Source organism: Myotis lucifugus, unplaced genomic scaffold (genome assembly GCF_000147115.1).
Source record: "Myotis lucifugus unplaced genomic scaffold, Myoluc2.0 scaffold_3, whole genome shotgun sequence".
NCBI lineage: Eukaryota > Metazoa > Chordata > Mammalia > Chiroptera > Vespertilionidae > Myotis > Myotis lucifugus.
In genome coordinates this window covers 5,356,964-5,374,718 of record NW_005871051.1, presented here as the reverse complement: position 1 = coordinate 5,374,718, position 17,755 = coordinate 5,356,964, and the positions used below count along the sequence as shown (strand labels likewise).

Sequence of the window (17,755 nt, the reverse complement as noted above, 5' to 3'; positions counted from 1 at the left end):
TTTTCAAATTAAGTGAGCTACTAACTGGTATACAGGCATTGAATGATTATAAAGTCAATATTTATTAACATACAGTTCATTTTCAAAATTAAGGTGGGTAAAAGGGAAAATGCTTATGTAGAAATGATCTGTTTATATATATAAAAGCCGGTCACTATGATGCACACTGACCACCAGGGGGCAGACACTCAACGCAGGAGCTGCCCCCTGGTGGTCAGGGCCTTCTCACGGCCAACCTCCAGACCCCCCTCCCCGCGGCAGGCCAATCCGACCCCAATTGCCAGCCCAGGTTGAGAAACCCCCCCCCGCCCACAAATTCGGGCCCAGGCCTCTAGTACAGTGATGGCGAACCTTTTGAGCTTGGCGTCTCAGCATTTTGAAAAACCCTAACTTAACTCTGGTGCCGTGTCACATATAGAAATTTTTTGATATTTGCAACCATAGTAAAACAAAGATTTATATTTATTTTATATATTTAAATGCCATTTAACAAAGAAAAATCAACCAAAAAAATGAGTTCGTGTGTCACCTCTGACCCGTGTGTCATAGGTTTGCCATCACTGCTCTAGTATGTAAATAATCATGAATATATCTTGTTTGTATAATTTTAATTGTTTAGTTGAGAATTATGTCACTCTGGCTTTTAACATTTTTCACAATCTCTACCAACAAAGTGCACCCTTGCATACACAGGAAGAGTCATGATTGCTCCAGTAATAAGTATTGCTCCAGTCAAGAAAATTTGCAAGGTTATAGTCCTATAGAAATAATTTAAAATTAAGATGCCTATAAACCTGCAGTTGCCAACCTTTTGTGTCCCCCTACCCAGCCTTGATTACATTGCTGGACGCAGTAAGCGGGCTGTCCAATTTATTCCTTTACTTATAGGACTGGGAGTCTCTGGAGCTGTGGCCACTGGCACAGCTGGATTAGGAACCGCATTACATACCTATAATAAATTATCTAATCAATTAATTAATGATGTTCAGGCTCTTTCAGGTACTATCAATGATCTCCAAGACCAAATTGACTCCCTGGCAGAAGTAGTTTTACAAAATAGAAGAGGATTAGATTTACTTATAGCAGAGCAGGGAGGAATATGTTTAGCCCTACAGGAACGCTGCTATTTTTATGCCACCAAATCTGGAATCGTCTGAGACAAGATAAGAAAACTCCAGGAAGACCTGGTGAAAAGGCGAAGAGAGCTGTTCAAAAACCCCCTTTGGAGCGGACTCAATGGCCTACTCCCCTACCTGCTTCCTGCACTTCCCTCAGCCCATTAGCTTCCCAGATAAGATCTAGAGAGCCTCATAAGGTCAAGCCTAATTATGCTAAGAGGACTGTGCCCTCTAAGCTGGGAATTGTTTGTGACTTTGCCCACAGGTCAGTCTGAGGCTTAACCCTATATCAGCTCCCCACACTTTTGGACCTCACGGACCACCGGTTGGTGACTGCTGCTCCAATGGTTTCCTTAAACCAGTGGTTGCCAACCTTTCAGACCTCGTGGACCATCAGTGGTCTGCTGACCACTGGTTGGCGACCGCTGCTATAAACAAATTATGGCCATATACTAAGTCATTGAAAGAGCAGTGGTTGCCACAGTATCTTGTATTTTTCCAACACCTAATATTTCTAGGTGCTTTTCATTTGTTGTTGAGTACTGGCCTTCTAGCATTCCTGGACAGATAAGTAATAAAACCAAAGCGGGGAGCCTCAAATAGGTGTCACTATCCTCCCTGTCATAATGGTGAGGCAACTACAGATTTCCTAATGGCTTGCCAATCCTTTCCATGTTAAGGCAATGCTACAGAAATATCTTCCATAAATGAACAGTGGTGTTTTTAATACAAATGTTTTCATTGTTACATTAGAACATTACTCTGAAGATTTTACATAATGTGAGCCAAGTCTTATTAAAGGATAGGATTTACAGTTCACTATATGGAATACCATTGGTTTTGTTTATGGGAATTTTAGATACTGTTTATTCATAAGTTCTTACTGCTTTCCAGGTAATGGATAATTTCCTAATACAAGTGACAGGAAAAAAGCGTGTTGTACTGTTCAGTCCTCGAGATGCCCAGTATTTATATTTATCAGGTATTTTCAAGTTTTTGTTTTTAAAGATTGATTTATTTAGTACTCTTTTTTGAGACATCTCTCTGTTCTCATAGAAAAACATGTTAGTGCTTCTTCCTAATTAAAATGTATTGTGTTCCATTGTGTATGTGTATACATGTAATGATAGGCTATATGAAGAATGAGATTTATAGATTTTCTTAATTGTATTACATGAATGGCAGTGGTCATACATAAAGGATGAGTCACTGGAAAATGTATTAGGTTTCAGGAGAATGGTAATTGTTGTCACAGTGAGGGTATAGAAAGTCATACAGAAAAGAATAAATTTTCAAATTTATATTTGTAATTACTTTTATAAAAAGGCTAACTTTGCTCAATATATATTATTCTTTTTTGGGACATTTCAGGTACTAAATCAGAAGTACTGAATATAGATGACCCAGACTTAGCTAAATATCCACTGTTTTCCAAGGCTAGAAGGTATGAATGTTCCCTTAACGCTGGAGATGTATTATTCATTCCTGGTAAGATTTCTGGACCTCTGTAATTTGCTATTTATAAAATCTGTACTCTATCGCTTACCCATTATATGATTTTTTAGTCCAAAAATATATTTGTTATATGTATGCTGGCCTATAAAAAATGATTTTTATATACAATTGTGTGTATGTGTTTTAAAGTATGCTTTGGCAAATTCTTATAAAATTAAATCTTATTTTTTGAAGGCAACATATAAATATATTATTATACTTTATTAAATGACATCAAGGAAGATGATTTATATCTGGGAAAAGATTCTATCTGGTTCTTTTTAATCATTTTATTTTTAAAATATTTATGTATTTTAGAACTTTCAGTATTTACCAAGAAATGGTAAATGTATTTCATAGCCAAAATAGATTAGAGATTTTATTAAATATCAAAACGTTATAATCTTTAACACCTGTGATATCTTGTGTTATTATTTTCTACAGTTTTAATGTATTACTTAATTTCTTTGTAAATAGGCATTAGTTGTTGCTGCTAACCAGTGATATAATTAACATCTATAATTATTAGAGGCCCGGTGCACGAAATTCATGCACGGTTAGGGTTCCCTAGGCCTGGCTGGCGATCAGGGCCTATCGGGGCCTTCCTTCCCCGAGCTGCCAGCTGCCAGCTGGGGCCTTCTTTCCCCTAGCTGCCAGCCAGCGCCTTCCTTTGTTCTGCACCTCTCCCCCAGTGGTCAGCACATGTCATAGCGAGCAGTCAAACTCCCAGTTGGTAGAACCCCTGAGGGGACAATTTGCATATTAGCCTTTTATTATATAGGATTATTCTGAAGTAAATACCTGAAATTTATAAAAATCATAATTCAGATTAAATAGTTGTATTAACAAATTGTCTATATAATTTTCCCATTTCTAAGTTAATATTTTTAAAATCATTAATACCTCTCTAATGATAGAATTAAGTAAAGTATTACTAAAAATATGCTGATCTCATTTGCAGATAGATTATAAATTCCTTGAAGACAGGGAACCATGTTTTGTTAATCTTTGTATTCCCCAAGTGGCTTGATACAATGTCCTTCACATAATTGATTGTCTATAAAGTTTGATACATTGACTTCTGATTCTTATATTTATTGAACAACCAGCACAGTAGTCTTTAGGTCTATTGCCATTATTTAATTTTTTTTTATCTTTAGAGCATGATTAAGGGCTGTGTAATTTTCCCTTATTCTGTGTACAACCTTTTTAAAAAGGAAAAAAATGTCCAGAAATACTAAACATTTGCACATATTTTGAAATAAAGCAAAGCCCCACCTTTGGATTTAAATTAACAGAATGGTTATAATTTTTCCTGTTATATTGAATAAAGAAAAAAAGGTTCTGAAAGAAAGAGTGGCTAATATTAAAACCATGTTTAAAAACTAGTTTTGCAAATCAAAACACTTTAAGGTTTTGTTTTTCCTATGGGCATTTGTTGAGTTTGTTTTTAAATTTAACATCTTAAATATCTTCCTTTCACTAACAGACATTTTTGGATGTGATTAGTTATTTCATTTTTGTTATACTGTGGTATTGCTTTAATATTCTTGTAGCACCTATATTTTGAAATGTTTACTCAATTGAAGACAAAGATGTAAACCTTCTAGTAAAAGTAAAGTAATCAGCTATATGTATATGAAAAAGATCACTCCACTAAAATACAGGAGTGGGCAAAAGTAGGTTTACAGTTGTAATACAACCGATATCTATAAAAGGCTAATATGCTAAGTGTCTGACCAACCGACGGTCGCTATGACGTGCACTGACCACCTAGGGGCTGACGCTCAGTGCAGGAGTTGCCATGACATGCATTGGCCATTTACAAAGAAACGGCACCACGGACCTGGTGCCCACAAAGCAACACTCGACTTCACCCAAGGGGACACAGGCCCCACCACCACCCCAGAGGAACAGCCCCCCAAATCGCAGGTGATGCTGCTGAGACCCATGGCACAAAATGCGGCCCACAGCCAGCTCAGCCTAGTCTGGAAATGGTGGCTGTGGGTGCCGGGTGATGACGTCACGTAGCAATGCCCGGCTTCCTCTCTCTAGCGACTAGCCTTGCAATTTCTTCAGCCCAGGAACCCAACTTGCTTTATAGCTAGGTGCAAACATTTTACACTTTAACCAAATGTCTGTGAAGCATTTTCCCGTGCCTCATCTCATTTGATCCTCACAGAAGTCCTGGAGTAGGTAGATGTGATCCTCACAGAAGTCCTGGAGTAGGTAGATAGGAGACTCAATGGAATCCTATTTTCTTTTCATTAGCCGGAAAATGGAGATTTAGAAAGTTTAGAAACTTGACCTGGCTGAAAAGAAGAAATGGTGGACCTTGAAAATGACTTTAGGTTTTTCACTGCGCAGAATATAGTCAAACACTGCTGCAGTTAAATATTTTACCCTTTGTTCTCCCTGCATAATCTATAATAATAAAAGCGTAATATGCTAATTAGATCGGACGTCTTTCTGAATGACCTTCTGAACAAAGCCTGGGCTGGAGGGAAGCCCGGGTCCCGGATGCCTGCCAGCGGCCGAAGAGAAGTCCGGGTCCTGGGTGCTGGAGGGACGCCAGTGCCGGCAGCTGAGGGAAGGAAGGTCTACTCTTGCATGAATTTCATGCATCTGGCCTCTAGTCTACAATAATAATCTGCTTCGTGTTGATAATTTACTGCTGTGTTGCTGACAATTACCTGAAAGAGAAGTTGGGGTGCTTCACTGGGCTGGAAAAAGTTTAGTTAAATCAGAAAGCAGGTCTAATTAAGCAAGGTTATTTTCTATATATAAAAGGCTAAGTTGACTCGCACATGGCAATACATATAAAGCTCTTGCTGGCGCCAATTGCACGCATGTTTTGATCTGTCATTGTCGATTGTGAATTTGGTTGACACTTCTATAGAGAAAAGGCGAATAGCACTATTAAAATTTTTCTTCTAAGTAATTTCCTTTCAATGTGCACAAATTCGTGCACCGGGCTACTAGTAATAAATAAATAACACAAAAATAAACTTTCGCATACTCACAACTATAAACCTACTTTTGCCCACCTCTGTATTTGCTTTAGTTTTATATACTTACTAGAGGCCCAGTTCACGAATTCATGCACGGGTGGGGTCCCTTGGCCTGGTCAGCGATCAGGGTTGATAGGGGCCGATCAGGGCCGGCTCACCAGGGGGAGGGACCACGGGAAGTTGGCTGTGGGAACGGACTGACCACGAGGGGCAGCTCCTGCGTTGAGCATCTGCCCCCTGGTGGTCAGTGCAGGTCATAGCAACTGGTTGTTCGGTTGACTGGTCATAACAGTCTCTCTCTCTCTCTCTCTCTCTCTATATATATATATATAGAGAGAGAGAGAGAGAGATTGATTGTAAAGGAGCTTAAAAATACGATTATGATTGCATTAGAAATATAAAACTGAAGTTAAATGAATGCAAATTTAAGCAAGTTAGAATGCAATTGCAGCTTGAACAGGAAGTCTTTGAGAACAAAGGTATTGTGCTAAGTCAGAAAAGGTCAAATATACTCCTCAAATAATTGAAATGTTCTGTGTACAAAACATACTTTTGATGTGGTTGTGTGACTCAGGAAGTGTAAACAAGTAACACAAAATACAGCTCCAAATTACGTATCTGTAAAACAAATATAACTTTATTATGTCTTTCAAGTTAAAAAGGAAAAATTGCTATTTGAAAAGGTTTTAAATGTAGGTTTGTGCTATTGACACTTTAAATTGGTTGGCAGTTCATAAAAGTTAAAATGATTCTGTTAAAAGCTGGGAGTGTGCTAACGAAGGGGTCTAGTTACGAGAATTATTTCTTACATTGGTTATATGCAATTTGTGATATTTCACTGACATTTTGGTGATTTTTTTTTTAACTGTAGGTTGTATTTTTAACTTTTTAAAAATTTTTCTTCAGCTTTATGGTTCCATAATGTAATTTCTGAAGAGTTTGGAGTGGGAGTGAATGTCTTTTGGAAACACCTTCCGTCTGAATGCTATGATAAAACAGATACCTATGGAAACAAAGATCTCACAGCAGCATCAAGAGCTGCACAAATTTTGGACAGAGCCTTAAAAACACTGGCTGAATTACCAGAGGAATACAGGGACTTCTATGCACGGCGAATGGTCTTACACATTCAAGACAAAGCCTATAGCAAAAACTTTGAGTAAATAATGAAGTGAATGCAATGAATATAAACTTTTGAATACAGTTCAGCTCAAATATTAGAAAAATATAACAAATTATATTTTAGATTTTTTGTTAAAAGAGGAAAGGTAAATCAATTTCAGATATGCATATTAAATAAGTACAAAGGAGTGTTTGTGTGGTTTTTATACAGATGGTTATGGTTCAAAGAATGCTGTTCTGGGATCCCTCTTGCTTTCAGATTCAAATAACTAAAATTTTAACTTAAAATGACAAAATGTATTGATACATTGGGCTTCGGTATTTTTTGTTGTTAATCCTCACCTGAAGAAATTAACCATTGATTTTTAGAGAGAGAAGGGATGGGGAGAGACAGAGAGAGAAAAAAATATCAATGTGAGAGACACATGGATTGGTTGCCTCTTGCATGCTCCCTGACCAGGGCCAGGGATCCAGCCTGCAACCTAGGTACTGTATTTTTCCGTCCATAAGATGCTATTTTTTTCCTAAAATCATTAGACTGAAAATCGAGGGGCATCTTATACATGGAAGTCAACTGAGGAGGGACCTGTGCAGGTGCGTAGCTGCCCATACCTTGTCAAACAGGCTTCCTTGTTGTTACATCAACTAATGCCCTAATTGGAGGTGGAAGTGGAGAGTGCACAGGTGCAACCAGAACCGGAGCTTTCAGAGCCCATAAAGGTGTCAAAAAATAAGATAAATAACAGTAATCGATCATCTTACTCTGCAAAATTCAAACTGAATGTAATCAGCTATGCAAGAGAGCATGGAAATAGAGCTGCAGACACACAATTTGGACCTCCTCCCACTGAGTATATGATCAGACAGTGGAGAAAACAGGAACAACTCCTTAAGATCCAAAAAAGAAGGCCTTTAGAGGAAAACCAGCAAAATGTTTAAAATATTTTCTTAATTTTGGGCTAGAAAAGTGAGGGGCGTCTTATACAGGGAAAAATATGGTATATGCCCTTGACTGGAATTGAACCAAGGATCCTTCAGTCCACAGGCCAGTGCTCTATCTACTGAACCAAACCAGCTAAGGCGGCTTCAGTATTTTTGATCCAGTGATTCAGTAGTGTCATTAAGAACCTCTCGGGTTTTTCCTCCTGTTTTCAACTGCAGCATTGGCATCATCCTAAGGCTGGCTACCTTCATGGAATGGTTGCCAATAGCAGTTCAGGCCGTGTATGACACCTTCATTTACATGCAGTGGAGGAGTCAGGCTGTATTCCAGCAGCCCCTTAATATAAAAAAGCTTTCCCCACATTTGCCACCAAATCCTTGGGTCTTACTGATCTAAAATAGCTTAGACCTATCCTGAAAGGACCCATAAGCCAGCCTAGTTTACTGGAGCTAGAAGTAGAATTCTCGTCCTCTGAGGCACATGTGGGCAGAATGGATAATTGTTTAAATCAGGATTCTGGTAAGAAAGAGAAAAAGGTGGGCAACCAACAATGTCTACTACATTAATCCTTTGAGCTTTTAAAAACAGAAGCCCAGATCCCAACTTTATAGACTTGGAATCAGTTTGTTTGGGGTTTGATGCATAATCAGGATTGAGAACAAGATATTAAATAATAATTTGGATGAAGTTTTGTGATTCACCCCAAACAAATGTTTAATCTGATCCTGGTTTTTCTTAGCACCCAGTGTAAGTCAGGCCTGCCCCTTTTCTGTTTTTAAATGTCATAAATCAGTTTTAATTTAGGCTAAAGTTTCACCTAAAATTTTCCCCACTAAATGCTTTTCCACCTATTCCTTATTTTAAAAAAGAATTAAGAACAAATACATGAGAGATCCCAATAATGTCCTCATTAGAGACAATGAGCCATTGTATGTAGATCTGTGCCATTCTTTGTTTTGGACCTAGTAATTATTTGCACTGTCATTGACAATATACTTACTGAACACAAATGTGCCCATCTAAAGCAATCTGAGTATATAAATTTGGTGCATCTTAATTATGGAGAAAATTTTCACTATTGTAAAATAATTCATCTACTCATATCCTGTGTTTAGAGTTGGATTCATTTCAGGTATAAAAAGCAAATTATAATAGGAAAGAAAAAGTATATAAAGAATTACCTGAACTTCCTAGGCATCTTTGAGATGTTGAAGTTAGATTGTAATTATTAGCTTTTCATGAATATTAACTGTATTTGTCTTGGTACATAATTACACTGGAATTCTATTTATTCAGTAATTGGTTTCAAACTTGGTCACTTCCATGGACAAAACAAGGGAAACAAAATCAACCAGTCTTATTTTGTACCTTTCTGTTCTTTTGAATAGCAGTTATGCGAACATTTGGAAAGAACTTTACTAACAAGACTTTTCTCTCACCTATCTAAAGTTGCCAAGAGATATCTGAGCTGAATTTGACAAAAAAATAAAAAGCAGGAAGCTGGAATGCAGGTCTGGATGGAATTGGAACTGTACTGCTCTGACTCCTCTGTGCTGAAAACAGATGTAGTCAGGAGGAACTAATATAGATTGGCAGTCAGCCACAGATATGGTGTTACCTTCAAGTCTTATTTTAAGCATACAGGCCATGAAGTGTTTGGATGTCTTAAATGCACCTAAGTTGTATCTATTTTTTAAAGTTCCATTCAATGATACTAAAATGACCACCTAAATTATGCTTGACTCTATTAAAGCTACTAGATCGCTTGCCTTTTTAAAAAGCAATCTAAATTTACATATGGGGTCAATCTACATGTGTATCTTAACCTGTCTACAGTATGTTTCTCTTAAAGGCTCTTAAAATATAATGTAACACAATGGTTATTTTAAGAATACTACCTTTTGTTTCATATTTTACCTCGTAGACCTTATACATTGCTGTACTCACATGCTAGGACTGTTTTGTCTGTACTATATCCTTAATGCTTAGACTTTCCTTGTCTTTGTGTGGGTGCTTGGATAATACATGAATTAAATGAAAAATTACCATATTCTAATCAAGTCTCTTGACAGTAAAAGGAATACAGATATCTGAGACAATTAGTACAGAAAAGGAAGAACTTATTTTTGAGAGATTTTGTTCTCTAGGAAATCCAACAGAAGAAGTGGAAATTATGCAACTTTTTATAGAGCAATATAAAGAAGAAATACTTTTATAGGAAATGTTCAAATAACCATGGGGGTTAATGAAAATATGTACAAACCCAAACTGGCAAAGTGGAGAGAGATAATGATCTGAAGTTTTAACAAATCTAATAACATAAAGCACATCAAAACAGACTTCTGTGGGTTAAATTTAATATAATTGTACATTCATGCTGTGGCAGTAACTTTCACATTATTTTTATGACTACTTTTCTCAGTTGACTCATGACACAAACACAAAGGCACAATCCAAAAGAATATACTAACATTTAACAATAGTTTTAAACAGATGTGGAAAGAACAAATTTGAAGTATTAAAATACTTGAATATGGATCAACTTGAATATATTTTAATTCAAAAAATATTCTACTTTTCAACACTTTCATTTTGATGTGATGGTAGTTCCAGGTGTCCAGTGACTTATTTTTAATGTCCATTGAACATGTAACAAACATTCACATGACTGGATAGCTAAAGAACCCATATTTTTAAATATCTCAGCTTTTTGTAATGAATCCTGCTGAAAGTCCTACTTTTTCCACTTTAATCATAGAAATGCCTTTCTTTCCCCTCATTAGAGCATTCAGTAACTTAGCTAGTTTACATCAGATACACATTAACTTAACCAAGGATTAGGACACATTAAAAGAAGCCAATTATGGTGCTTTAAGGTAATAAAATGCTGGAATCAGGCTGACTCATTTCCTTGTTATAAATTTTTGGTCTCAAAAGAAACAGCAGGTATTTAAAGAAATTGAAGCAATATAAAACTATTTTGTCCTTAAAAAACAAAAAACCACCTTGATACCATTTTGTAATTTATAGAATTAAAGGATGTTATTTTTACACATTTGGTAAGAATCCTTTCTGATAAATAAGTCCCTGAATATTTGGAATGTGTTTATAATCATTAAAATACAATTCTGGGGGAAAAATATTAACAGTTTCACTGTATTGTTTTATAAATTAAGATATTAAGCTTCAGTCTTTTTTTTCCAGTCTGAAAGCAGTGTTACTTCCCTGCTTTATTTCATTCCCTGAAATGCTAATTATAAAGTGACCACTCACCTTTTATTTTAATCACACAGCTATGTTTTAATGTTGGTTGTTATTAATTAGATCTTGGTTTCTCAAAATGTATTTATCTAGGTCAAGAGAAACAGGAAGAAGGAAACCTCACCCAAATTATGTAGCAGTGTTAAGCAAATTCACTTTTTGAGCCAAAATTAAATTGTGTCTTCAAACTTTCCCTTGTAACTTTTCTTATAGCAATATAATTTTTGCATTCTGGCCAAAGAGAGCTGCTTTCTTTTGGCAGGCAAAATCATGCTTCTGGAGAAACACTGACTTAGATCCACAGAATACATCCCCTTGTCAACTGAACACTAACAAATAGTGTTATATATTTATTTTACCTAAGTTGATCTCTCTCAAAAGACTAATGTGAAAAAAATTTCAATCTGTAACATATTTTTACCCAATATACAGAATTATGTTCATTTTAAAACAATTTTCCTCAAAGAACTAGTTTGCAGCCAAGATTTAAAAAACTCCAAAATGTTTTAGCCAAAAGTTCTCAATTAAAAATTTAGCCACAATGCTTAAGTGTAATGTTTTTAAAAACCAAACTTTATACTACTGCACATTCTTGGTTATTTGGAAACAAATATATTTTGAGTCGAGAAAAAACAGTTGGTGGCACACTGAAGAATGATTCCATGAATTTACAAAACAAAAAGGCAGGGTAGTTACTCCAAAATGATGGAAAATATCCATGTACTTTGGCTTTGTTTGAAGAGAAATGGAGTGTTTCTACTCAAAAGTGTTCAGTGCCAAAATCGCCAGCTACTGTTAAAATGCCACCAAAATCAGTTTTAAACATTACCCAGAAAACAAACTATTTCCAACAATAACAATTTTAATTACCTTTTATAAGGAATATTGTAACTTTCATCATTAAGGGTTTTATATCTCTCCTCTTAGGATTATCACAAACCATCTTTTAAATTTCAAACTAATTCTGATCCAGTTTAAATTAAAAACTTCACATTCAGAGGCAAGAAATACTATTGCACATTATACGCCTATTTTAGGAATGTATGTTCCCTCCCTAAAAATGGATGTATTATCTATGAATTACATCTCATTATCTTAATTTCTAAAACTCAAAGTGCTTTTTCTCTTCCACTGAGCAAGTATTACATTAATATTCTTGTAGTCTCAAAATACTTCATGAACCCTGAAGTGATTCTCTATGGAAGGAGCTTCCTTTACGAAATGAATTTGGCTAGTCACCTGCATACCAAAATCTCCAAGTATCTGAACAAATTTCTTGTGCTCCTTTCCAATCCAAGATCTCATTGGATCACGTACTTGGTAAGGTGTTACATGGGTGTGAACAATAATCCCTGTTTGTGCAAATTCTTTCAAGACTTCTGGATAAGTAATCCAAGTATTACTTCCTCCAGAATGTCCACCATCCAGCCAGTACATTGTTCTTATGCTGTTGATAAAAGCTTCTATGTTCTTGTCTTTCTTAGCTTCTTTCAATTCAAAAAGCAACTGATTCAAAACAACACAACCTTTGCTGAATCCAATCAAAGTAAAAGAAGCACCATTTAATGATGGTGGATAAAAACTCAGGGCAGACTCATCAAAGTTTTCACAGGGGTTCTCTTTTTCTCCCTGGCAACCATTAGTATGAGAAGAACTGGATCTACAATTAGATGCTTTGGAATCCTTATTCAAGTCTTTCACATTCTTCTTTGATAGCAAACTGTTCCGACATAAGTTAAAAGCATTAACTAATAATGTATAAAGGTGCTTAAAAGCTCCAAAGTCAGTACTGTGTTCTGGAGCACCAAACATATTACTTTTCACAAAATTGTCATAGCAGCTGAATTTGTGCAAATGCATTCGGGAACATTTTATCACCCAAATATAACTATTGGGGAATCGGTGGGCTAAAATGGTGGCAACATTTTCTAGACTCCAGTTTTCCCACTGATAATTCTCAGGATGGTGAGTCATAATTTCATGATAATTCTGAAAAGTAAGAAAGATGAAACAAGCATTAAATACACATTTATACAAAACTATTTCCACAAAATAGTTCCCTATTTTTATTGTAGAGGAAGTTGAGATGTTATGACCTATGGTTAATATACTATAAATGAAATCTATGAATCTGTCACTTTCTGGTCATAAAATTTTGAACAAATTACTTCTTCAGTTTAAGCCTCAAATCCCTAAGACAAGTTTATAAGACATAATAGCTAAATAGCAGGGTAGGAGTTTAAATAATAAAAAACTCCAGAAGGATTATAGATATCTTTAGTAAATTTTATTTCATATACATACAATCTATTATTCATAACACATTAACTGAAAATAAAAATTTGGTTTATTAAACAGTTTTTGACCACAGAATTTAAAAATATTTTCCTATTAAAGCTACTATCCTGAACCCCTTCCTATTTGGATTACTCTAGCAACCTGAATGCTATATGTTTGATTTCAATTTTTGTTTTATAAAGCTGCAATGAACATTGTAGAAAAATCTTTTTAAAGATCTGTGATTACATCCTTAAAAATAAATTCCTAGCTATAAAAAAACTAGATCAAAGAATATTCATAATTTAAGGTTTGTTTAGATTACAATACTATTTTCCAGAGCTTAACTTTCCTTTTATCTTTGTTAAATTTCATAGGCACAGGAATGATATTCTAATTTGGGTTTATTGGAAAGTTGAAATTTTGTTCATATTTATTAGGCATCTGGATTTCTACTTCTGCAAGTTTGTATCTTTTGCCCTTTTAAAATTGGATCTTGTTTCTTTATAAGCATTCAATATGTATTAATAACTGTTTAGGTTCTAGGACACTCAGGTAATTTTGTTTTCCTCTTAATTTTCATTCGTAGTTGTTGTTTTTAAAGGGAAATTCATTCAAATGTATTCATTTATTCTATAAAATATATTGGATAGCTAATGATTGGGTATGGGTCGGAACAGACCCCTGTCCACATGGAGCTCCCATTCTAAGTACTGAGATATACAACACACAACTCCGTTAGTAAGTAGAGCAACATTGCCCAACAAAAATGTAATATGAGCTACACATAATTTTCTAGTAACTACATTAAAAAGTTAACAGGGGAAAGTTATTTTTAATAATACATTTTCAGCATGATATAGCCAAAATATTACTGTTTCAACATGTAATTCATATAAAAAACTGATATTATTACATTTTTCTTACTAAGTCTTTGCAGTCCAGTGTGTATTTTATACACTTACAGCACATTTCAATTTGGATGCTAAATTTTCATTGGAAATACTTAATCTGAATTTAGATTTCATAAAATTTACAGGTGAAAAAGTAGATTCACATACCCAGTTGTTCAAATATACTTAAATATTTTCCAGGAACTGACTTGAGTATCAGTTTTTAGATTTAAAGTTAAATGCAATTAAAAATCAATTTCCTTGATTAGACAACATTTCAAGCAGTCAACAGACACAAGTGGTTAGTGGCTGGCTGGACAGCACAAAACATTAGGTGGGCCCAGCAGGTGTGGCTCCATGATTGAGCACTGTCCCATGCCCCAAGAGTGGCCGGTTCAATTCCCAGACAGGGCATATGCCTGGGTTGTAGGCTGGATCCCCAGTGCAGTGGGGGGCGTGCAGGAGGCAGCTGATCGATGTTTCTCTCATCGATGTTTCTATCTCTCCCTCTCCTTTCCTCTCTCAAAGTAATCAATAAAAACGTTTAAAACAAAACAAAAATTAGTGATAAGTGCAAAGGAGTATAATAAACGAAGCAGGTAAAAAGGAATATAAGGTTTTGGAGAGAGTGGAAGATTATTTTTAAAAAAACTGATTATTATTATCCATATATATAAAAGCCTAATGTGCAAAGTGTCCCCTCGTGAATTTGATGGACTGGGAGTTTGATTGCTCACTATGTCATGTGCTGACCACCAGGGGGGCGGCACCGCACGGAATCAAGGAAGGCCCCGGCTGGCAGCGGCTAGGAACCCTACCTGTGCATGAATTTTGTGCACCGAGCCTCTAGTTATTTAATAAGGTGATAGTTGAGGAGGACCTGAAGTGGTGGAAGACAGATAAAAACCAAAATGAATAACTAATATGTTTGATTATTAAACAAGATGGTCAGAAAAGGCTTCATTGTAAAGGCAACTTTTGAGCAAAGACTTGAAACAGGTGAGGTAATAAATCCTACAAATATCTGCATGAAGACTGTTCCTCCAAGGCAGTACCTTCAAAGCTTTGGAGGTGAAGTTGCCTACCATGAGCAATTTGAAGAAGGCTGGTGTGGCTGGAGCAGAGTAAACAAGAACAAGGAGATAGGCAGAAAAGCAACAAGGTGGAAAAGGTGAAGATAGTGAGGGCCCGAGGCCCTCTGGCTTTTACTCTGAGTGAGATGGGAAGCTATCGGAGTTTTGAGCAGACAGGTGTGTCATGATTTGGCTTACATTTTTCAATGATTATTCTGATCACTTTTAGATACATGAAGAACATGAAGTCACTTTGTTGATGGATTAAGATAGGAGGTGTGAAAGAGGGGACTAAAGGGTAACTTCAAGATATCTAACTTGAGCAACTAAAAAGGAAGTTTTCATTAACTGAGATGAGGGAGACAGTAGGAAGAACAGGCTTAGGGGCAAAGATCCAGAGATTTTAGGTTTGAAATATCTATTAATATCCAAAATGAAATTACGCATGCAATTGTTAAGTCTAAAGTTTGTGGTATATGTCCAGGTTATATACACAAATGTTGAAGGTTGTCAAAGTACAGGTAGTATGTAAAGCCACAGGTCCAAAAGAGATCACTAAGGGATAAAGGTACACAGAGAAAAAGCCCAAGAACTGAGTACAAGGGTACCCCCGTGATTACAGAGGTCATCAGCAAGATGAGAAGACACTGTAATTCATTATGTATTCACATTTAATTCTCATTGATATCCTATAAATTATTATTCCTATTTTATGGTTGAGGTAGCTGCAATTGGTCAGAGATTTAATAGCTAAAAATTGCAGAATCAGGGTTCAAATCTAGAAAATCTGGCCTAAAGTCTTTTGATGCTTTATCCTCTATTTCTTCTCTAAAAGACCTGGATTTTCAGAGCACTTCATACTCTGAATAAATCAACAGTATATCCCCGTCCAAAAATCTAATGGAATCTCAGGCTACATTAAAAAAAAAAAAAAAAAAAATGTAAGTAAAATCATGACACACCTGTCTGCTCAAATGGTGTCAAAGCAAAGGAGGTCTTACTCCACCTGCATTTAGCATTTTTTAGACCTCACCTGAAGATTTGTACTATATTCTGGCTGGCACACTTTAAAAACACTTAGTAGGTGTTCAATAAAGGTAATATTATCATCATCATCATTAGAGATGATGGACCACTACAGCTGGTCCACAATCTGGAGGTCTCTGTTAGCAATGCCATGCTGTGTTCCTAAACTGAGCAATAGAGCATTGATTGATTAAGTTAAACTTCTCTTCAATCTAAATATTAGGGGTTTTTTTCATAGCGTTTATTAGCAGTCAACTAGATCAGTTGATTACTTTGAGGACAAGAGAAAAAACCTACAGACACCTTCATCACCCTTTGGGGGCACAAAGTTCGCTACTCTATCATTTTAAAGCATCAATTTCAAAAACAATACATTCATACTGATTCCATGGTATGAGAAACACACGGAGGCATATTCCAGCTTTCCCTGTCCACCCCGACAGCATCCAGTAGAACGCTCTGATGATGGGGCCCTTCTGTTCGCCTTACTCACTGTGCAGCGCACACAACCTTAGCTGCACCCGAGCACCTGAAATGCTGCTGGGGTGACCGCGGAAAGGGGTGCCTGACACCTGTTTAAATGAACTTAAATGGCCACATACAGCTAACGGCTGCCGCATTAGACAACGCAGTGCTAGATGAAGGTCTAGGTTTTGACAGCCAGCTTTCCAGGACAACTTATCCACGGTTATCTGCCTGCAGCTATAAAATTAGTAATAAAGATACAACCACACACAAAAGGAAAGCACAGGGTGTGGGTGAGCGTCAAAATACTGACACGCTTAGCAGGGACCGTCCCTTTCCTCCACCCCCCCCCCCCACCCCCTTTCATGGTTACTGAGTGGCACACGCTTGACGTTTATTCTTGCTGTTGACTTGTCTGCTTTTTAGTAACGGCCAGCGGCACCCTGGACTGACTGCCGGCTCCCCGGAGGCCGCAGCTCTCCAAGGACACCTTCCCCCGGGGCTGCAAGAGGAGGGGGTCGGGGACTTCGTGGGGTAAATGCAGAGCCACCCCGCGTTCAGGCGGCGGAGGAGCCGGAACCGGCCGCGAGGAGGGAGCCCAGGGGAAGGAAGGGCAGGTGCCAGCGGGCCCGGTTACCTGCACATCCCCGGGGAAGTAGACGACGTGATGCTGGGGCGGCGGCGGCGGCTCCTCCTGCGCCCGGTCCCCCGAGAGATCCCGCCTTTCCGGCCCCTCCGCCGCCAGCAGGAGCAGCTCGTTGCTGCGCTGCGGGTCGGAGCCCGGCACCGCGGACAGCCGCAGGCACCGGGGTGGCCCCTCGGCCGCGGGAAGCTCCTCGCAGAGACGCAGCCGCCCAAGTCCATGGTTCCGGCCTGAAGAGCGGTAGGCGGCGAGCCCGAGCCCGAGCCTGCGGCAGCAGGGAGAAGCAGAGATGGCGGCAGATCGCAGAGAGCCCGAACACGCCACATGAGTCGCTGCCTCAGGGACGATTAGGAGGGACGAACTTATAGGTGGTGCCCCAAACGGTCTGCAGGTAGGCGCCCAGCGAAGACCCTGCACGGGGCCGATGAA

General features: G+C 37.5%; 2 protein-coding genes across 2 annotated transcripts in view; one reads left to right on the top strand and one right to left on the bottom strand.

The window, feature by feature from the left end:
* Window positions 1-6,988, top strand: part of TYW5 (tRNA-yW synthesizing protein 5) — a 17,028-nt gene extending 10,040 nt beyond the window's left edge. The window contains exons 6-8 of the mRNA XM_023763132.1: window positions 2,013-2,100; window positions 2,490-2,606; window positions 6,530-6,988. Coding sequence (XP_023618900.1) covers window positions 2,013-2,100; window positions 2,490-2,606; window positions 6,530-6,786 — 462 coding nt within the window. The 3' untranslated portion in view covers window positions 6,787-6,988. The remainder of the gene's footprint in view (window positions 1-2,012; window positions 2,101-2,489; window positions 2,607-6,529) is intronic.
* A 3,040-nt stretch (window positions 6,989-10,028) lies between these two features.
* CUNH2orf69 (chromosome unknown C2orf69 homolog) lies at window positions 10,029-17,513 on the bottom strand. The gene is made up of 2 exons (XM_006082381.3): window positions 17,321-17,513; window positions 10,029-12,938 (listed from the first exon to the last, which is right to left on the bottom strand). Exon 2 carries the CDS (start codon window positions 12,921-12,923, stop codon window positions 12,114-12,116), a length of 810 nt encoding a protein of 269 aa, XP_006082443.1. The 5' UTR covers window positions 12,924-12,938; window positions 17,321-17,513; the 3' UTR covers window positions 10,029-12,113.
* Between the last annotated feature and the right edge of the window lie 242 nt (window positions 17,514-17,755).

Bases quoted from the DNA above. Each gene is read 5' to 3' on its own strand.
- CUNH2orf69 (XM_006082381.3), bottom strand. From the start codon at position 12,923: ATGACTCACCATCCTGAGAATTATCAGTGGGAAAACTGGAGTCTAGAA.